Source organism: Mytilus edulis, chromosome 4 (assembly GCF_963676685.1).
Source record: "Mytilus edulis chromosome 4, xbMytEdul2.2, whole genome shotgun sequence".
Classification (NCBI taxonomy): domain Eukaryota; kingdom Metazoa; phylum Mollusca; class Bivalvia; order Mytilida; family Mytilidae; genus Mytilus; species Mytilus edulis.
Window position 1 is genome coordinate 72,605,151 of NC_092347.1, and position 23,436 is coordinate 72,628,586.

The window sequence follows — 23,436 nt, forward strand, 5'->3', positions numbered from 1 at the left end:
TAAACTGAATGTTGACAACCCAATTTTACTTTTTATTACGTATCAATGTATAACATATGCGTTTGATTGCAGTGGAAAGTGATTTCAAGGAACATTAAATCGGACCTCAAATTTTTGAAAGTGGGTACCATAGTTTTTAATTTATGTCGAAAAGTGATTTTTTTCTAAAAAAAAAAAAAAAGCGGGAATCAAATTGGTGTGGCCTAATCAAAGGATGAATTAAAGAGATGTATGTTATAAATTACGATTACTGAGCCGATGATATTCTACGGAAATACCGACATGGTGCTCGAAAAATCTAACTAACACTATAGAAATCGTATGCATTTGAGTTCGATTCAGTATAAACCCTTTCGAATGTTTACCAAAGCCAAAGATATGTTGGACCATATATGAAATAAATAATACAATAATATAAACTCCATATTTATTAACAAATAAACACCACATAAAATAGTATAGATATGTTTCAAAAATACATTAGCATACATACTGGTTCAGGACTTATATAGTCAAATCTGTAGTGTATGGTAAGCGACATCTCACGAGAAGTCACGAGACCTTTAGATTTAAATCATATTTCGAACAGCAGTGTATGGTATGCCGATTAATAATCAGTATGATGTGGATCTACACCAAAAAATAAAGATGAAATGAAGAAAGTAAAGATGAGCCACAACACATAATTTACAACAAGAAACGAAACCTAATTAGATAATTGATTAAATCCCTCTTAGTTTATTTAAGAAATAATAATTTCATTGTCTTGCATCTTCCCTCAATTACATGACAAACTTGTAGTACACATTAGTTGTTCTGTGTATCAGTGCTTCTTTTATTCAGTAGTATCTACTAGTAATCCATTTCCATTTTCTTGTTTTCCTAATCCATGACCCTACACGATAAAATAAGATAATTAGAAACGTAACTTCCACATATTTTGTAAGTCACTTCATGTCACTTTGGATTTTAAATATTATAACAAACAATCATTAGGTAAAAAGAAATGTTAGATCAATCAGTTCAAAATAGAACTATGTAAAAATAAATTCTTGAAACATCAAAATTGTTATATTTCTTTTCGTTAGGCAATTGAATTTCTCTGTGTAATGATTATACTATCTACATGTTCAAACTGGTTAGAGCAGTTGAAAAACAGGTTCATTTCTTTTTTAATATTTATTTAAGTGAGTGATAAATGCACGTGAAATCCTATGCCGGTTTAAGAAGATGTATTCCGTTATTCATAATAAGAAAACTGCTGCGCTATCAGTTCTACAGCATACAGGTCGCCAATTCCTGGCCTATTCATTGAATACATGGATCATATAGAGTTTAAGGTCATTTACATAATTGTGATATTGAACAATTAGTTGTATAAGAATTTCAACTTGAATATGGTTTGTTTATATTTGATTTAATTATTTTTAACAGGGTTTGCAAGAATCATAAGAGAGTGGTAAAGTAAAAACATGTAAATCCCATTATCAGACTTACTTTTATTTAAAGGGGCACTAGCTGTTAAATTCATGTTCACCGATTTGACTCAAAATTCTCATATTTTATTCATAACAATGTAAAACATTTTTGCAAACCATCAAAAGTACAAAATAAACAATTTACAGGACATGGTCTCAATAAGATGTAGTTTCGTTTCGTGTGAATTTTAGCAAAGACACCATCTAATTAACTATCGAGTTGACTTTCTATGACCATATAAGCGATGTAAACATCAACATACATAGATATATAAATAGATTAAGCAACTCGTGCAATTGGATTTTTATAGGTCTGTTAAATTTTGTATTATAGATTAAAAATTTATGTTAATCGTCGTTTTTACTTTTATAAAAATGTTTTTTGTGGATCGAATCAGTCAATAAAATTATTTACCTGGTTTCACTTACAATGTTGACATTGTTTTCCTTTAAACAACCGTACACTGACAATGCATGCGTTATTATATCTCTTTCTACAGGATTAAACTGGAGTTCACATGAATACGGATTTAATGAGGTCGAATAATTCACTTTCAAGTGAATAATTCATTATCAATGTTTATTAGCTTAATTTGACAAAATTGAACCATTTTAGCTGATAAAAGCAAATTATTAATTTACTATTTCACTTTAATTAATGATTGAAAAAAAAATCATACTCAGGATTTTTTATATATCTCGTAGCTAGTGCCCCTTTAATACTGTGTTGCGTAAATGAAATATGGAAGTCGCACAAACCAACACGTCCACATACTTCGTAAAAAATGTATGTAGTAAAATGGGCGTTTATGTATCTTCATATATCAGAACATGAGAATATCACATTTTAATGATCCAAATGTATTCACCTAATCTAGTAAGTCAATTTATTTACCAAAATTAGAAAACAATTTTCAAATTTCATAGATCGGTTGAGAATTCAAATCATGGTAAAAAAACCACAAACAAGTGTCAGCGAAAAATATCAAAGAGCGGAGATTTAAAATATTTCACAGCATACTCATCATTTAAAGGTTTAATGACTACATGTATATTCCTAAAAATGCCTTGGTCAATTAGAGTTTAACCTCATGGTAGACAATGGCAAAACAATTCGATCGGTGAATGAAAAAACAAAAACGGATATAAAAAAGTGTTCTCATAGAATCGTAGTCTGAGCCTAAAGATATAGCGCTTCGTTAACGGAAAAAAGGTAAGATGCGAATGCGTTAACCCATAAATCCTATAAAAAATCAATTATAATTTACCTGCTTCTCTTCCATATTTTCCATATGATTCTGTAAATACAATAATAATAAAAATTGAAGCCAGTGATGAGCAATATAATCATTAATAAGTATAAAAAAGTTACATGATACAAATTAACTATTGTAGACAGTTATTTATGGACAATAATAGTGTACTGACCTGACAAATTAATGATATAAGGATGAGGATTAGAAATGGGGAAATGCGAGGCTGTGCCGAGTTTTTTCACCGCTTCGTGTCGAATCCTTATATCGTCGATATGTCAAGTCGATACACTATTATTTTTTTTTATACTGCAATCTTGAAAAAGAAACATTTTGAATTGTTAGTTAAAGTGTTATTGTTATTCATTTGATTTGAATATTTGGGAAAATCCCCCTTTAAAAAGGCATCACATCTAGCGGAGAAATATACCACACAATGAAATGTATATTAACCTGTTGAAATCAATTAATGGTGAATTCGTTTGAGTATGGACTAAAATGTCAGCAATTTGCATAAAACATAATGATTCATAGGTTTTAACAAGTGAAATATGTTTTCCAACTATTGTAAAAGAAATAAGTTTGAGTCCTTTTAAGCTACAGTTTCAAGCGGGTCGTCATGAATATTTAAAAATAGTTCCGACTCTTCTATTTAAAAAAGAGAAAATGTTATATAGGGTCAATGACTGTATATGACAAAAAAATATACAGTCAACACATTTTGACTGCTCAAATAGAAAGAATGCAGTCTAAGTATTTTTATTTTACTTAGTGAAGATATATAAGTTCGAACGGCACAACATGATGCAGATCACTATCCAGTACCAATACTCCAAATGGAATGGACTTAAAAAGTTTTACGTGCGCAAACATTCAATAAAACATGTACTTCCACTTAAACTAACCAGAGAGTTAGAATGGAACAGATTTATTCTAACTATCTTAACTATTAAAGAGACAACTCTCTAGAAAAATCTTTTAGATGTCAAAGAAGTAATTTAATTGTATCCCCCATCTCCCCTTCCCTCCAAACTACTAGAAAATCGCCATTGTCCTTAGTAATATTTGATTAATAATTGGTTGTTCTGAAAAAAGAAATATCATTTAATTTCGACTAAGATACTGGTTATTTTACATGAAAAAGTTAATATAACCAATTTACTTATTTTTAAATATTGTTAAATAAAAATAGATGGCAAATAGATTGACAATTCTCAAGAACCGAACTATTTTTTTCGTTGAATGGCAACAATTTACTCATTACCTGCAGTCAAAATTGTATTACAGCAATTTTAATCATGCCACTGTAAAAAAAATTGAGCCAAACTTAAGTTAATGGATAATTCAATCTCATAATTAATAAAAAGCCTTTCTCATGATATATAATAATGTACCTAGATATACATGTATGTATCGCGCTGTCTTTATGATGAACATTCAAAGCACTTGAATGTTCAAACAAGCTACAAAAGTGGCTAATGGTTTATAACAGCGATAAAGTTAATATTTTGAGCCAAACATATCGATTTTTAAATCTCATAAATCATGAAAAGCATTTCTAATCATATATATCATTTACTTGGACATCCTGCTAAGGTACAGCTTAAAGAGTCTATGCTACATCCAATACAATCTGTTCCATTGTTAGAAGCTGGTGGGCTGTCACAATTTCTATTTCTATATCTTATACCATGACCACATGTGACAGAACAGTGTCCAGTAGACCAGGAACCCCACTGACCATCAACTTAAATGGAAATATATGACTTGAATTAGTTTTTGAAAGTTTATATATATATATATATATTTGGTTATTGACAGAAATATTGTTTTCACATTTTATGTCCTTTCAGACATTAGACAAGATCGTCAACCTAACATTTAGTGCTATTCTCCTTGCGATCAAACTGGAAATGGGAATACCTGAATGGTTTAAATTCTAATTTTGTTTTTTTCCTTATACCATATTCATATCTATACAAAATATGTGTGAGGTCTTATAATGTTTTTGTATCAATGCTCAGTATTAGACTGTATCATGAAGTTGTGAAAAATCGACAGAAATATGTGGAGCAAAAGACTGTATGCCTGCATCGTCCAATTTTATTCAGCAGGTCATAAAACACTGATAACTTGTACAAAAATTCTGTACAAATTATAATTTGTACAACATTACAACTTGTACACAACATATATAAGAATCATGCCAAATTACATTCCGTAAAGTGCATGCCATTGATTGCGGTCCTAATTTATTCGTGACATATGTATCGCGCTGTCTTCATCATCAACATTCAAAACACAGCGATATAACAAATATTTTGAGCAAAAGATATATTGATCGATATTTAAATTTCATTAATCATAAAAAGCATCTCTTATCATATATATGAATTACCTGGACATCCTGCTAAGGTACAGCTTAAAGAGTCTGTGCTAGATCCAATACATTCTGTTCCGTTGTTAGAAGCTGGTGGGCTGTCACAAGTTCTATTTCTATTTATCAAACCTTGACCACATGTGACAGAACATGGTCCAATAGACCAGGAACCCCACTGACCATCAACTTAAATGGACATATATGACTTGAATTAGTTTTTGAAAGTTTATATATATATATTTTTGGTTATTGACAGCAATATTGTTTTCAAATTTTATGTCCTTACAGACATTAGACAAGATCGATTACGAACTGCGTGTTTCAAATAACGGCTAAACTGTAAAGCACTTCCCGTCAAAATTAATACTGTATAAGAATCATGCCAAATTTCATTTTGTAAAGTGTATGTCATTGATTGCGGTCCTAATTTATTTGTGACATATGTATCGCACAGTCTTCATCACCAACATTCGAAACACTAATATGTTCAATCAAGCTATAAAAGTGGTTACGTTTATATACAGCGATATAAACAAATATTTTGAGCCAAAGATATGTTAATCGATATTTAAATCTCATCAATCATAAATAACATTTCTTATCATATATATTAATTACCTGGACATCCTGCTAAGGTACAGCTTAATGACTCCGTGCTAGATCCAATACATGCTGTTCCGTTGTTAGAAGCTGGTGGGCTGTCACAAGTTCTATTTCTATTTATTAAACCTTGACCACATGTGACAGAACATGGTCCAGTTGACCAGGAACCCCACTGACCATCAACTGTAATAGACATTAATTTCTTGAATAATTTCTGATTAAAGTTTATATACAAGTTTGGAAACTGACTTCAATTTTGTTTTCAAATCTTTTATCCTTTCAGACGTTATACAAAGAAGATTAACGAACCGATTCTTTAAAAAGGCGGCTAAAAGCCTGCCATTACAATTCATATAAGAATCATGACAATTTCATGCCGTAAAGTGTGTGTTATTAATTATAGTAGAAATTTACTTTGAACATACATATATATGTATATTTTTAACCAAAGATGTGTTAATCGATTTTTAAATCTAATCAATCTTGAAAAGCATTTCTTATCATATATATCAAGTACCTGGACATCCTGCTAAGGTACAGCTTAATGAGTCCGTGCTGGATCCAATACAATCTGTTCCATTGTTAAAAGGTGATGGGCTGTCACAACTTCTATTTCTATTTATAAAACCTTGACCACATGTGACAGAACATGGTCCAGTTGACCAGGAACCCCACTGACCATCAACTTTAATAGATATTTATTTCGTGAATTAGTTATTTTAAAACTTTATATATTTTGTAATTGACAGCAATATAGTTTTCAACTCTTTTGTCTTTTTAGACATTAGACAATGTCACCGATTAACGGATTTTATAATAAACTGCTAACCATCTTCAGTCAAAATTTACATCAGATCAATAAAAACGTAGAATTGTAACATTGAATTCTCATAACAAGTTAAAGGCAATTGATATTTTGTACGTTGGCGTAATGTTATAGCTGCATGTTTTAACGTCTCAAACAAAGCAGAATACCAGAAAAAACACAATTTCGTTCAAATCTTAATTTCTGACCTCTACACCAATTTAAAGATCTTTGCAGAGTCGAGGGAGTCCAATTCTATATGGTGTCTTGGAAGCTATTTTGAATTACAATACTTCGACACCTCCGTGACAACTTGTTTTATACTTAGATATAGTAAGATGTGATGTGAGTGCCAATGAGACAACTCTCCATCCAAATAACAATTTAAAAAAGTAAACCATTATAGGTCAATGTACGACCTTCAACACCGAGCCTTGGGTCACACCGAACAACAAGCTATAAAAGGCCTCAAAATTACTAGTGTAAAACCATTCAAACGGGAAAACCAACTTGTCTGGAATAAAAACCTTGAGCATCATCTATTTCGTGTAAATTTCCTCATGATAATTTGCTAATCAGTATAGTTTGCCAAACAATTAAAAGTTATTTATAATGTGTCTTTTTTATAGTTAATTACTTAATAACTCTTGTCAAGTACATGGATTGGTCTTAGCCCGACTCTCGTCCAATGATGATAAATAGCTCGAAAATTAATGTTCAAAATTTTCCTTTTCAAAATAACTGGTATGTCATTCATTAAACATACTCTGTAACCCTGTAAGTCATAAATGTCTTCATATTGACTAGTGTGTTGACTATTTGCAATGTATAAAAGAGGGGCGAAAGATACCAGAAGAACATTCTATTGCAGGTGCTCCGGAAGGGGTAAACAGCTCCTGCTGTCGTTGTATTTCTCATGTTATTACAAACTCTGTAAGTAGTCTAATTCGGTAGGTCACATTCGTGAAAAGGTAACTGGATTGTAGTTACGACATTAGGAACATATTCGATAGCATCTGTGAAACTGATATTCCTACTGTTCAACAACCTTGGGATAGCGTCCGTAAATTTCAACTTCACCATTTGGAACTCTTTGTTTGATAGCTTTCTAGTAATCAACAACTCTTTACCAAGAAAATCATGATAGGAAAGACAAACCGAGCATATCGTATTAATAGAAATAAACAACGTATTTAGGCACTGCTGGAAAGGTGATACAAAAAAATAGAAAGTGCACACTTGGGAAGCTGAAATCATCTCTTTTGTCGTAAAGTTTTTGTTTTCAACAGACCCGCACTGTGAATTTCTAGATGTAAGTGAAGATATGAGACAGACTTAACTTAATCTGTTGTATCCGCTATCTCTAATTCGATGGGAAAGATGCGTTCAACATTGTCACCAAATTTTGAATTATTTAGTGGGAACATCATCTTTATAGCGGAAAGTAAAGTTAAAGGATACTGCTGAAGTCTTTTATTTCTTCCTAATAAGTTCCTTTATAATTGGTGCTAACCGACTACGACCCATGAACATAAATCAAAATGTTTTGCTTTTTTTGGTAATTTAGTTCAGGAAGTATGATGCCAAAGTAAAGTTAATTTAACTTTGAAAAAAGTGTTAGACCCAGAGTATCATATCAACACGACTTCAATTTGACAGCATCAGATATCACAACGGGGGAAATTCAGAAGTTTAGCCAACCATGAATAAGGAAGATCGCCATTTCGAAATTTATTGGCGTCCAATTTCTCAAATCATTAAGCAATTTTCAGATCCTCATCTCGAATTATAATTTATATCAAACTTCTACTTTCTTAGAAGAGGGACGAAAGATACCAGAGGGACAGTCAAACTTATAGATCGAAAAGAAACTGACAACGCCATGGCTTATAAATGAAAAGACAAACAGACAGATAATAGTTCACCAGAACCATCATATAAAACTAAAGACTAAGCAACACAAACCCCATCCAAAACTGGGAGTGAACTCAGGTGTTATGGAAAGGTCAGCAGATCCTGCTTCACATGTGACACCTATCGTTTTGTTCATGTCATTACAAACCCAATAAGTCGTCTAATTTGGTAGGTCACATTCGTGGTGAAAAAGGATGTGGATTGTAGTTACGACATAAGGAGCATATCCGATAGCATCTGTGAAATGATTAATCTATAACGATCAACCAACTCTTGCTTGCGTCCGTTAAATTTACGAAGGAATGATTTCAACTTCACCATCTGAGCTCTTGGTTTAATAGCTTCCTTGTGAGCAGAAACTCTCTATCAAGTAAATCGTTATTGGAAATACAAGCCCGGGAATATCGTATCAGTTGGGAGATATATACTCCGTATGCAGGTTTTGCTGGAATGTTGCTACATAGAAATGGAAAGTTCACAATTTGAAAGATGAAATCATCTCTTTTGTCGTATTTGTTCTGATGTTAAAATCGTATAAACACATATTTAAAATTTGTATTTTACGTCGGAGTCGTATCGATAACACTAGCACTGTTTAAAAACGAGAGCAATGTTGTGCATTATTTTATTATCGATTAAAATCCCTCTTACACCGAAATTGAGCCTGGACTTCAATATCATCAAGTTTCAAACATAATTTCATTGTTTCAATCATTATTCCAATATGTAATCTTAATCTAAATAAAATGATAAAGAAAAGAACCAGATGCTCCGCAGGGCACAGCTTTAAACGACCGTAGAGGTCGAATCCTGAACAGTTATGCAAGTAATGACACAACATTCAAGCTTGAAACTGCTCTGAATTTGGATTAAGAATAAATAGTTGACACAAAATAGGTTTCTGACACAGAATGAATGTGATCTAAAGTTAAAGTTTACCTATTATTGTCCAATATCCAAAATCTAAATACATGGTTAGATTCAGCATATCAAATAACCCCAAGAATTCAAATTTTGATGAAATCAAATAAAGTTCAATTTTGGACCATTAAGAACTCAATGTGCACCAATTCGATAAAGGGGCCCAAACATTAAAACCTAAATACATGGTAACATTAAGCATATCAAAAACCCCATACATTCATTTTTTGTTGCATTCAAACAAAGTTTTATTTTGGACCCCGATTTGGACCAAATTGATAACTGGGCCCGTAATAAAAAATCTCAGTACATGTTTAGATTCAGCATATTAAAGAACCCAAAGAAATCATTTTTTGTTAAAATCAAGCTAAGTTTAAATTTGGATCCTTTGGACCTTAATGTAGACCAATTTGAAAACAAGCCCACAATTGAGAACCTAATTACACGGTTAGATTCAGCATATCAAATAACCCCTAAATTTCAATTTTTGGTGAAATCAAACAAAATTTAATTTTGGACCCTTTTGATCCCTTTTTCCTAAACTTTTAGGACCAAAACTCCTAAAATCAATCCCAACCCTTCTTTTGTGATCATAAACCTTGTGCTCAATTTTCATAGATTTCTTTTGACTTATACTAAGGTTATTGTGCGAAAACCAAGAAAAATGATTATTTGTGCCCCTTGTTGGCCCCTTTTCCTAAACTATTGATACCAAACCCCGCTAAACCAATCTCAACCTTCCTTTTGTGGTCATGAACCTTCTGCTTAAATTTCATAAATTTCTTTTTACTTATACTAAAGTAATTGTGCGAAAACCTAGAAAAATGCTTATTTGTGCCCCTTTTTGTCCCCTAATTCCTAAACTATTGAAACCAACACCCTCAAAATCAATCTTCCTTTAGTGTTCATGAACCTTGTGTTAATATTTCATAGATTTCTATTTACTTATACTAAATTTATTGTGCGAAAACCAAGAAAAATGCTTATTTATGCCCCTTTTTGGCTCCTAATTCCGAAACATTTGAGACTCCAACCCCCAAAATCAATCCCAAACTTTCTTTTGTGGTCATGAACCTTGTTTATAAATTTCATAGATTTCTATATACTTGTACTGAAGTTATTAAGCGAAAACCAAAATCAAATAAAATTGAGAATGGAAATGGGGAATGTGTCAAAGAGACAACAACCCGCCCAAATAAAAAACAACAGCAGAGGGTCACCAACAGGTCTTCAATGTAGCGAGAAATTCCCGCACCCGGAGGCGTCCTTCAGCTGGCCCCTAAACAAATATATACTAGTCCAGTGATAATGAACGCCATACTAATTTCCAAATTGTACACAAGAAACTAAAATTAAAATAATACAAGACTAACAAAGGCCAGAGGCTCCTGACTTGGGACAGGCGCAAAAATGCGGCGGGGTTAAACATGTTTGTGAGATCTCAACCCTCCCCCTATACCTCTAACCAATGTAGTAAAGTAAACGCATAACAATACGCACATTACAATTCAGTTCAAGAGAAATCCGAGTCTGATGTCAGAAGATGTAACCAAAGAAAATAAACAAAATGACAATAATACATAAATAACAACAGACTACTAGCAGTTAACTGACATGCCAGCTCCAGACTTCAACTAAACTGACTGAAAGATTATGATTTCATCATATGAACATCAGGCACAATCCTTCCCGTTAGGGGTTTAGTATCATACCATCATAACATATATGCTTATTTGAGCCCCTTTTTAGCCCCTTATTCCTAAACCGTTGGGACCAAAACCCCAAAAATCAATCTCAACCTTCCTTTTATGGTCATGAACCTTATGTTTAAATTTCATTAAAATTATATTCCCTAATACTTAAGTTATTGTGCAAAAAAAACCAAAAATGCTTCTTTAAGCCCCTTTTTGGCCCCTAATTTCAAAACCATTGGGACCAAAAACCCCAAAATAATCCCAACCTTCCTTTAGTGGTTATTTACCTTGTGTTAAAATTTTATTGATTTCTGATTAAACTTAAGTTTTTATTTGGAAACCATCCGTCTTCGGACAACGCTGACGACGACGACGACAACGTGGTACAAATATACGACAATTTTTCCGGTCGCATGTGGGTCACATGATGCCACGTGTTACTTCTTGGTATCATAGTGTTTTTCAAATAAAACAATGCTGTATAGGATATACTATTTGTACTGTAATACTTTAAAAACTCAGGAGAAGAAAAAGCATCTGTCAGTTGTGTTTTGTTCGGTATAATAAAAAAGTTATGGCCCATTGAGTCGATGTATATCCAAAATTGTCAACCTGGATGAAGTTTAAATCCCTTTCAGTTATAAGTCATTCACTCAAAAACTTGTCATAGAAAACAAATATGTCAATGTATCTTAACCTAACTTTCAGGTCAGGTATAGATATATGATTTTTTTTTCTGAGACATGTGCTTGTGACCACCCACCATAGATTACAGTCATCCGATTGTCAATACTTCAGTACTATATTTTTTTTTCCGTTTTTCCTAGTATAAGAAAACACTATCATAGATAGATAGAAACTCAAATAATTAAAATTATCAACAAGAGGCTCATATGAGCTTAAAATCGCTTACCCTTCCGCCACCATAGGTTAATCAAATATAAGAAGAGCAAATTACAATTCCCAATATTTTTTCTATCAAGTTTCTATCTTAACTTGCGCGACTCTTTTGCATTTCTGATAAAAACAAATCTAACATCAAAATTAATTAAAGTGAATAAAATATGATCTTTTTAACTTCTACATGTATTTTGGCAAACTGATACAACTGTAAATAGAATCAAATATTAAAAAACTATTACTAAATTTGTCTATTTACTACACTTTATCTAATTTTCATTTTTTATTCAATAACTGAACTCTACACAAAAAGAAATAACCCTATTCGCATAGAAAGATAACCTTAAAAAAACTAATGTAGTTTTGACACTTTTCATATATGATCATTTAAAATTGGAAAAAAATACCCTTTTTTGAAAGTTTGGTAAAATTCTGTTCATAGGCTCTTAAGAAGAATATTAAAATATAAAAAAAAGTTAACAACGGCGACAGACGATGGACACCAAGTGATGAGAAAATATCAATTGGCCTTATTGGCAAGACAATTAAACAAGTCAAAATCAAATCTACAAAAAAGCTATTGGCCGAATCACTAGTTAGCTCTGTTATGACGATTTTTACCAATAATTTAAGTTTTTTTATTTTTATCTTGAAAACTATAGCAGAACGATAGACACTCTAAATAGCATACTAAATCAACAAATACATCAAAATTTGTCGAAATCGTTAGTAGAATCTTTACAAGAGTGATTGCCTTTAAAGTTGGATAGCTAACACAGTAAAATAAGTAGATAACATGAAAAGGAATCAATTTCCCTGCACCATCTGGATATTGTGACAAAAGGTGAAAAGTAAAATCACAAAAATACTGAACTTAGAGGAAGATCAATTGGGAAAGTCCATAATCACATGGCAAAATCAAATAACAAAACGCATCAAAAACGAATAAACAAGAACTGTCATATTCCTGACTTGGTACTGAATATTCAGTGATGCTGGAGGAAAAAGTATCTTGAAATCGAATATCCTGTTACGAATTTAAGAAAAAATAATACAGCAGCTTAGATTTCATGAGGTTTCTCATAATATCAGTGACCTTTAGATTGGTTTACCCTTTCAAATACCAAATCAAATACTAACCTGGACATTTTGATGGATCAAAGCTCTTTATATCAGTTTGTGTATTAAAATCATGGCAAGTACCAGTTAAGGCTTGTATAGAACGCTGGTTAGGTATCCATTCAAAAAAGTCAACCATAGTGCAACATAATAATGGGTTTCGGTTTAAATATCTACAATCACCATGTCAATACGTAATTTTAGAATAAAAAAAAGTGTTCGTTCTACAACTAACATAATTATACTTCCTTTTGTAACTCTTCAATGAAATCAGTATAGAATAAACCAGATTCTTGTTTGCGGAATTAATAGCACACGGACAGTAAAATCGATAATCTATCAAAAACGGTTGGAAAGAAAATTACTAAAATTGATTTGAAATAACTAGAATATTTAAACAGCTCATTCAAACAATATCAGGAATATGTGATTAAAAAGTGAACTTAGTCTACTAATAAGATTTTTTTACACCTATGTATTCAACTACGCAATATTATATCTTGAGTTGTAAGCATAGAATAAAAATTAAAAAAGTGTATGTTTAAAATATGACAATTGTACTTACAATGATTTTAAAAGTGTTACTTTGTCAAACATATTAGCTGAAACCGTTGTCAAATTGTTGGTTTGCAAATGTCTGGAATGCAAATATTGCGAACCATAAAAAAGCAGAAAGTACAACACAAGATATTCATTTTATAACTATTAAAGCCACTTATTGGATATATGGCAATAAATATTTCAGTTTTTGGCAGCTTATAAAAGGATGAAGAGGAATGTCTCAAGGAAGAGAATCATACGTTAGATTTTACTCGAATACAAATGTTGATATTTTTTTTTAACATGCCATACATTAATTAGTGCCTTTTACCTATCCACGATTTCCTACATCAGAAAATGCATGTACCAAGTTAGGAATGTCACAGTTGTTTTCCATTCGTTTGATGTGTTTGAGCTTCCGATTTTGCCATTTAACAAGTAGCTTTCAGTTTTGAATTATCCTTTGAGTTCCGTATTTCTATAATTTTACTTTTTACTTAATTAAATTCGGTATGTATCAATAAAACATTTGTAATACGTATTGTTGGCATGTTGTCATGTTATACTTACAAAATTACAAGTGACGTTAGACCAGTGAAAGTCCCGGGTTTTATACTAGAAATTCTGTTATCGTCGAGAAATCTGAAAAATCATACTTATAAATATAAAGATAAGATTAATCTATCCCTATTGAGATCATCCATTCAATAACAATATGTTTGTTCATTTATGCTTCACATCCTAGTTGTGATTGGCTGATTTAAAATTTTGAAAATAAGTATTAAGATGTATCGTCTTCATGCAAAGCTGTGCTTCCTTGTCCGGATTTAGCTTTACTTTTGTATGTGTTTATTTTGTTGGTTTCTTTGGTTTTTCAAAGATAGTATCAGGCTATCAGCTGTTGTTTTTTTTTTTCAAATCTTTTATTTGAGTTCAATATTGAAGAGAATTCAATATTCCAAATTTACAGCAGGTGAATTGATATCAGTACTGTGTTGATGTCATTATTTCAATTAAGTTATTTTCAAACACAGCATACAAAACTAAAAACTAAGCATCATGAGCCCCACCAAAAACAGGTGGCGATCTCAGGTGCTCAGAAAGGGTAAGCAAATCCTGCCCCACATGCGACACCCGTCGTGTTGCTCATGTAAGTACAAACCCGGTTAACAGTCTAACTCGGTAGGAAACATTTGTGAAAAGGAATACGATAATAGAATATATCTGCTATCATCTGTGAACAAATATTTCATGACGGTTAATCAGCTCGTGACGGTGTTCATAAAATTTACGAAGGGATGATTTCAATTTCACCATTTGAAACTTTTGTTTTTATAGCGTCCTTGTGAGCAGCCATCCTGTATCACAGAAAGAATGATAGGAAATACAAACCTGGGAATATCGTATCAATTGGGCGATATATACTCCGTATGCAGCACTGTCGCCATGTTGCTACATAGGAATTGATAGTTCGTAATTAGATAGCTAAAATCATATCCATTATTGTAAAATTTTGTTTTCGAACAACCCTCATTGTCAATGACTAGATGTTACTCAATATATGAGACAGACTTAACTGTATCTGTTGTAAACTTTATTTCTAGTTCGATGGGATAGATACGCTCAATATAGTTTACAAATTTTGAAATATTTAGTGAGAGAACATCATCTATATAGCGGAAAGGAAAGTAAAAGGATAATGCTAAATTCTTTTCTTTCTTCCTTAGAAGTTCCCGTATTAAATCGTCTTTATAAAAATAAAGAACCAAGTCGTAAAGAAGAGTAGCTACGGCTTTATTCCACCTTTGTATTTCGACCAATTTGCGTAAAACTGTGAATGTTGAGTAGTATGCATAATTAATATATCAGCGTGTAATTTGATGTTTGGCTTTGAGCGTTCCTGATGAAGGTAAATCAAGAAAAGCGCTTCGGACGCAATAAAATATAAAACGTGTTGTTAAAACAAACTTCCACTAAATCATATATATATTTCATAGACAATTTTGATTATTAGATTGATAAATTTCTAAGATTGATCTACTTTGTCGAATTGAAGAAAAAGTAAGCATTTGGAATATCTTTACTTCCATATTTGTATGCTGTGGTTAAATACTTACAGCTTGGATAATGACTGAAGACCAGAAAACGCACCACTGTCTATCCTAGAAATTTTGTTTATTCCTACATCTCTACAAAATTGATTTGAAATCAGTAGTGTATGCAGTCAGTGCGGGGTTTTTTTTTCAGGCTAAATTACTTATAAACGAAAATTGCTCGAAACATCTGTCAAAATAATCAGTTATTAAAGATAACTAGTTACCCAAAGTGCAAAAAGTCAATGATGTTAAGGGCATACGATACAGTTTTGATCGTCCCGAGGTGATTTTTGAACAAACATTTGCTTACATGCTCTTTTTAAGATAACCAATTCAAATGTTTTAAAAAAAATATGCCACCATGTCCTACTTTAGAGATAACTGTGAACGACAATTTAGACATGTACTCGAATTTTCGGATTCTTGGCAATTTCTTATCATTTGGAGAGACATGCATAACTTTGTGTCAAAAGATATTGACACAGAATTTTGTAAAAAAAAACAACATTTGAAATATTTTCTTTGCATACTTGTCGTTAAGATAAATAAGTTTAATTTGAAAATATTTCATTTTTACAATTTTAGAAAGGAAACGGATTTCTTTTGTATGGGTATGCATATCTATATAAATTCATGGGTTATTTGTTCATAAGAATAGACAATACTATTATTTATACACAATCTAACTTCTAAACTAGAGGTTTTGAGGAGCATGTGCCGCTCACCTTGGTCTATGTGCATTCTATATTTAATAAAGGACACTACCCAACATGTAGAAAGGAATAGAATATGTGTCAAAACTCTGTTTTGTTAATCATGTATTGCTGATAATTCAGCCTGTTTAGTTTCTCCCTACTATATCTTGTTTTTGCCCAAACACAAATGATGATAAAAAAAATCCTCATTTAAGGGTAAGTACTCCTATAGAAGTCATCTGATAATTTACTGTTTACAAGTTTTTGAATTATTTGAAATACAAAGGCTTTTCTACCTCAGGCATAGATTACCTTAGCTGTATTTGGTAGAACTTTTATGAATTGTGGTCCTCAATACTCTTCTACCTCGTACTTTATTTGGCCTTTTTACCTTTTTTGGATTCGAGCGTCACTGATGAGTCTTTTGTAGACGAAACGCGCGTATGGCGTATATACTAAATTTAGTCCTGGTATCTATGATGAGTTTACTGACAGTTTTGACATGTATGAACAATTGTTACAGCTCAACCTTCTGAACATTTTTGCTCTGTCAGATGTTATCTCTTTATATTGGTTAAATTAATAGACAAAACTTGCATTTTACACCTATGTTTTATTTTAGCCATGTAGACCATTTTGGTGAGGCGAGGTCATCAGGCACATTTTGTTAGACCAAATACCCGAATGATATGTGTGGCAGAGTGTGATTAAATTTGGCAAAGTAGTTTTAGAGAAGAAGATGTTTAAAAAAGATAACAAAAAAATACAAAAATGTATTGAAAAAATCACAATGAAGAGCAATAACCCCTTAAAAAGTAAAATCATAAAAACACGAACTCAAAGGTAAATTCATAACACATCAAACGAATGAATAACAACTGTCATATTTCTGACTTGCAATTAGCGTTTTGTTAAGTAAAAAATTGTAAATTTAACCTCTCACTCGTATGACAATCGCATGAAATTTCAATATATTGACAATGACCGTGTGAACAAAACAAACAGATATAAAAAGTAAAACTGTAAAAATAAAGGTACAACAGTCACATTGTGTTATAATCATAATCACTCTAAAACATGTCAGTATGTGACAAAGAAACACAAAAAAGGGTCACTTGACAATTATGGTCTATTGACTTATTTGTAGATATTACTTGACGGAACATTATAGGTCTTTGCAGTTTATTGATATCTATGATAATATTCAAGATAATAATCAAAAACTGCAAAATTTCCTTAAAATTACCAATCCAGAAAATGCAACACAACCACGCACCGGGTTGCCTGATTCGTCTGAAAATTTCAGTGCAGGTAGATATAGACCTGATTAACATTCTAATTATGGTCATATTTGCCTTTTATGCTTTAGTTTCATGAATATAACTTATATTTTACCATTACGTTCTATTTTTAGCAATGTCGGCCATGAAGGTCAGCTGGCAGATTTACCAGGCGCATTTGAGATTCCCTTATGATGTCTGTTGCCAAGATGTGTCTATGTGGTTTCGGATATAAGATTTTTGAAAAAGATTGCAAAAATTTAAGAAAAATTATTAAAAATTTACTACGAAAGAACAATAACTCCTTAAGGGGTCAATTTACAATTTTGATTGATTTGGTTTATTTGTAGATATTTCTTTTGTGTCCTTTGCTGCTGTTTATAGTTTATCTCTATAAAAATATTCAAGAAAATCCCAAATACGGGTTGTCTGATTCGTCTGAAAATGCCAGGGCAGATAGATCTAAACCTGATAATTTTTTTAACTGCATTACATTTTCTCTAAATGCTTTAGTTTCAGAGATATAAGTAAAAAAATTCTAAGCTTATGACTTTAACCATATATGCAACGTTATCCAATATCTCATAGTTTGACGTCGGAAAAAAATATCATTTTACGCAAGGAACCTAATTACACATAATTAACTGTACTAAATGCTCTTAAATAGAGTTATCATGATCCCTGCGTTACACATATTAACTGTTCAAGGACAATTTTTACACATAAAAAAAAATGTTGGATTTTTTTCGTTTTTTTCAAGCTCTGTATTAATGTCCTACGTAAAAAAAATGTAAGCGATAAAAATCAGATTGTTATTTATTTGTAACAATTTGAATGACATCTGTACAAAAACATTTAACCTGGACATGGACAAATTTTAATTATTTGGAATGATTAATTTCTCCTATTCATCTATTTGGTTGATCAAATAGGTTTTCATTTGAAATATCCTTAGTTTGCCTGTTGTGATAACACGAAACTTACATACTAGTCAAATCCGGAATACTAGAAAACGCACCATTGTCTATTCTTGTAATTTTGTTGATTGCGAATTGTCTACAAAATATGAGAAAATAAGATATAAATATAGTCATTGCATTGTGCTTCTACATTCTATATATAGTTCATGTAAACGTATGTTCCATAGTTATGATAGTGAACAATTCCAAATAATATCAAATGAGAATAATATATCAGATCTTTGTAAAAAAAAATCCTTAAAAAAACTTGATAGTTTGTGTATTGTATCGTAATTCATTTGTGATTAGAAGAAAATTGGAGGATCCAGGGGTTTTACCAAATTTTTATATACTTTCAGAAGATACCTACCAATATATATATATATGGCACGGACTCAAAAAAGAGCTAGACAGGCTATATCGTGACCGCCTTCTTCTTTACATTTATTAACTACGAGTTGGTGATAATGACTCAAACATATGTGTAGCGTCAAATTGTCCTCACAATATAACTCTGTTGAAGTAGTAAATGTAGTCAATTTAATGTCAACACTCACGAGCGTAAAGAATAGAAACACCTGCATCAGCAATGTCCAAAGTAAAAACACCGAATCGGAAGCGCTTCATTCTAAAAATGTGCTTACGGTCAACGCTTTTACAAACCTATGAAGTTACAAAAAGAAGCATTCATTACTTATAATTACATTTAATTAGCTAGGATCATGAAAACACGAATGTTATCAATTTGTTTTTTAATTCACATGTGCACTTTATTGTGTTGCCTCGTGTTATCGTGAAAGATACATTTTATTGTGTAAAGCATTTGCTAAAGGAATAATATGAGATGTGCTGTTAGCCAAACCGACTAACGTATTATTATGAAACAAACATCTAATGTAATTATATACAAATAATACAAAATTTACAATTGACTTACAAACGATATCAAAATTAAGATAAACGCATCTAGGTCAAATATGATAATGATTAACCCCCAAGGTTGACTGGGGAAACGATTTATGGTCACTTGGTCTTCTCCCGACCGGCAGTAAAAACGCTTGCCAAAGTGCGGCGCCCGTTTAGCTGTGTGGGATGTATCAAGTTCGCAGTCACGTACGGTCAAATGGGGACGTTAAATCCGATGCCTCGTGTAAAGAGAGTGTCACGCTCTTTGCACGTTAAGAACCCTTGCAACAACTCTTTGAGAGGTCCGTAGTTGGCCTGTTTCAAGGCAAAATGTCTGTCCCTATCCAATACACCCTCATTTTCAAGTGGCAGTCCAAATTTCCCTAACCATCATTCTGAATGGCCTCTATTAAAAAAGACCTATTGTAAACTTATTGTCGTCCTGAACATGCATGAATTATTTGCCACTGGACGTTAAGCAACCAACAATTAATCAATGATAATGATTAATGCTCAATTAAAACGTTGTAGAAATGAACACAGGCGGTTTAAATCTAATAGCACTGTCAGTAAATCAATAGAAATGAATATCGTTATGCTGATGCTTACAATCGACGTGTACTTGCAGGAAAAAGTTTTGGTATTTCTGTAAAACCTTTTTTTGAACATTGAACTAGCAATGGTGTTCCTGTACACGTGCAGTTTGACAGTATGGGTTCAGTGCATGTTGTTGCATAAGCCTCTTTCAAAAAGACGAGGGACAAAACCACTATCGTGTTAAAACTCAAAGTTCCTTTTTTCATGACGATGCCCTTTTGAATGTTCCTTGAAAGAAAAACAAAACACAACTATGAAAAATTTGTAAATATAGTTTTCTTCAATGTTATAAATAAATATCATATATAACAAGACAAAATTTCTTTTTAATTTGATATATCAAGAAATGTTTGGTATAAATCGTGACAATTATGAACCACTGAATGTTGTTTTGATAAATCACAAATTAATTAATGTATTTTGGGCATCAGCTTATCATCATGCTTCTGAAAAAGTTTTCTTCTAAAGATAAAAATGCAATAAAATAAAGGAATATTTTTGTTCAATTGTATTCTTGTATAGGACGTTACAGACATAAACATTTTGCCACCTAAAACATGGAGCATTGCAGAATTATTTGAATATATTTAACTTAACTGTAAAACTCCCGTTGCTTTGTATAGCAACTTCTTCGATATGTTTCGGACATCACTGATATAACCACTCGATTACCATGTTAACCAACCCTATTCTTCTTCTTTTGGAGTTCATGCGATTGATATTTCAAAATTGTTAAACTACGTTGTCTCCAAATTTAAATAACAAATTGCAAAAACAAAACGAACGGTCGATATCGACAGGTGGTATAAATTGAAAACATTTATCTGTAATGAAACTATAATCATCGACTCTTATGAAGGTTAAAATGCATGTTTAATTACAAATCAAATAATTCATGTATGTTAAAAATGCTTCAGAAATGAAGACAGTTAACAAAGGTACCAGGATAATAATTTAATACGCTAGACGCGCGTTTCGTCTACATAAGACTCATCAGTGACGCTCAGATCAATATAGTTATAAAGCCAAACAAGTTCAAAGTTGGAAGATCATTTAGGACCCTAAATTCCAAAACGTTGTGCCAAATACGTCTTAGGTTATCGATTCCTGGAATATGAAAATTCTTAGTTTTGTAAACAGGGAATTTATAAAAAAAAAAATGACCATATAATTGATATTCATTTCAACACCGAAGTGCTGACTACTGGGCTGGTGATACCCACAAAATATGAAAAATAACGTGTTTTATGCTCATTAAGCAGTATTGAATGACGCAAGTAAACAAAATTATCAAAGTGTTTACCATACAGTATATGCTTTCAACATACGGACATTGTGATTTTGGAAAACCAGTTTAATATTTAAAATCTGATGTACGGTTTAAAGGTAAACATATGTTTCCTTTTAGAACAAAATTATTTGACAAGCAAGTGTAAACAATGCACGAAAAATCCAGAAAAAAAATTTCAAGGCACAAAAAAGCAAAAAAGACAGGAACAACAAAATATCCAGAGTTACAGATATGAATATAACAAATGTTGCAAACAAATCGTAATTGTCCGAGCAAGAACAAATTTAGTACTTGTTAATCAATTAGTTATAATATAATGAAATGCTTGTCTTCACTTACATTCAGCTATGTTCCCAAAAGCAGCTTATACAAAGATGTCTTGTAATATCCACTACATCAAGCTGGTCAGAAGGCTATGCTTATATACCTAAATAGTAACATATGTTTGGTAATGATTACGCATGAGGAAGTAGGAAGCTTTAGTCAATTTATTTCCATTGGTTTGCTTCGTAACTTTTCAATGACGAACGATAATGTAACACATGTTAAAAATTAACAACAATATGTAAAATAAAATATTTTAGCATAAAATTACAATTGTACTATTGCTTTTAAAAAAATTAAGGACACAAATCATTCGTCAAACTAAAATTGCTGCTTTCAAAGTAACTGAACCACATGCAAATAAAGACTTAGTAAATCATGGACTAATTGGAACAAAAAAGTGATATTGATGAGTTTTTGGATGTCCGTAGAAAAAATGTTTTTATTTTCGTTTTATTCATACTATGCTTGCCTTTCCTTTTCAAAATAACTGGTACTTCAAAGAAGTTTGAGAAAACATTAATTTGATGAAAAGTGAGATTTAATGAGATCATAAATATGTCATTCTTAACATTATGAAGAAGACAACGAAAACCAGTAACGGTAGATAATTTTAAAAGTTGTCTCTATGTTCAATTTACCAGGTTTTTTTCCTCAAGTTTCCACTCAATTCAAACAAGAACAAGGTCATCTTCAAAATACTCAGATAAAGTTACCTCAACCAATAATGTAAACCATTCCTAAGTATGAGTATATAATTAGTCATTTCTAATTGTTTGTGCAAGAGTTATAAATCCACGCACGAGTACGTGTAATGTGGACTAGGACGATTCTAATCTATTATGTCTGTTGGTTTTATTCACACATCTATATAATGGAATGTCATTCGATTATCATACATGTGAGAGGTTTAGCTATCTATAAAAACATGTTAAATCCATCATTTTCTACAAATGGAAATGCCTGTACTAAGTCAGGAATATGACAGATGTAATCCATCCGTTTGATGTGTTCGAGCTTTTGATTTTGCCATTTGCTTAGGGACTTTTCGGTTCGAATGTTCTTCGGAGTTTTTTCAATCATATAAAAAACTGACACTTTGCATTATTATAAAACTAAGGTTTAATCTACCTCAGGCAAAGTTGGCTTTAGAAGAACTTTGCTATTCATTTTAGGTATTTTTGACATATAGCTCTGCAACGATTTTCGGTACTTATCCATCTTCGGATTTCAAATGTTTGGCTTTGAGCGTTCCTGATGAAGGTAAATCCAGAAAACCGCTTCGGACACAATAAATTATTAATGTGTTGTTTTCCATTTTTTACATCACTGGGTCGGATACCTCTGCTGGTGGACTATCAGTCCCCGAGGGTATCATCAGCTCAGTAGTCGCTGCTTCAATACTGACATGATTTAACAAACTTTACTAGAATTGTCAGTTTATATATTTTGAAATTATTATAAAACTAAGGTTTCAACTCCCTCAGGCAAAGTTGGCTTTAGATGAATTTGGCTATTAATTTTAGGTATTTTTGACATAAAACTCTTCAACGACCACATGGGGAAAATGACCAAAAGCACAAAAAAAACCAAATAGTTTATATAACTACATACAAAACTTTTTTTTAATTAAGGAAGAACGACAATGCAACACATGTTAAAAATTAACAACAATGTGTAA

At 31.8% G+C, this 23,436-nt stretch overlaps 1 protein-coding gene across 1 annotated transcript; it reads right to left on the minus strand.

Moving 5' to 3' along the window:
* Positions 1 to 415: 415 nt before the first annotated feature.
* Positions 416 to 21,890, minus strand: LOC139520412 (coadhesin-like). Its single transcript, XM_071313006.1, has 13 exons — positions 21,771 to 21,890; positions 20,153 to 20,368; positions 18,663 to 18,734; positions 15,725 to 15,796; positions 14,178 to 14,249; positions 13,633 to 13,704; positions 13,089 to 13,240; positions 6,232 to 6,399; positions 5,730 to 5,897; positions 5,130 to 5,297; positions 4,311 to 4,478; positions 2,747 to 2,776; positions 416 to 895 (listed from the first exon to the last, which is right to left on the minus strand). Coding segments are annotated over exons 1-13 (1,416 nt in total). The 5' UTR covers positions 21,773 to 21,890; the 3' UTR covers positions 416 to 839.
* Between the last annotated feature and the right edge of the window lie 1,546 nt (positions 21,891 to 23,436).

Excerpts from the sequence above, each read along its gene's own strand:
- LOC139520412 (XM_071313006.1), bottom strand. Across the intron at positions 15,797-18,662 it reads ATTCCGGATTTGACTAGTAT|AGATGTAGGAATAAACAAAA; the intron begins GTAAGTTTCGTG and ends TCAATTTTGTAG. Across the intron at positions 2,777-4,310 it reads TACCTTAGCAGGATGTCCAA|AATCATATGGAAAATATGGA; the intron begins GTAAATGATATA and ends TTGTATTTACAG.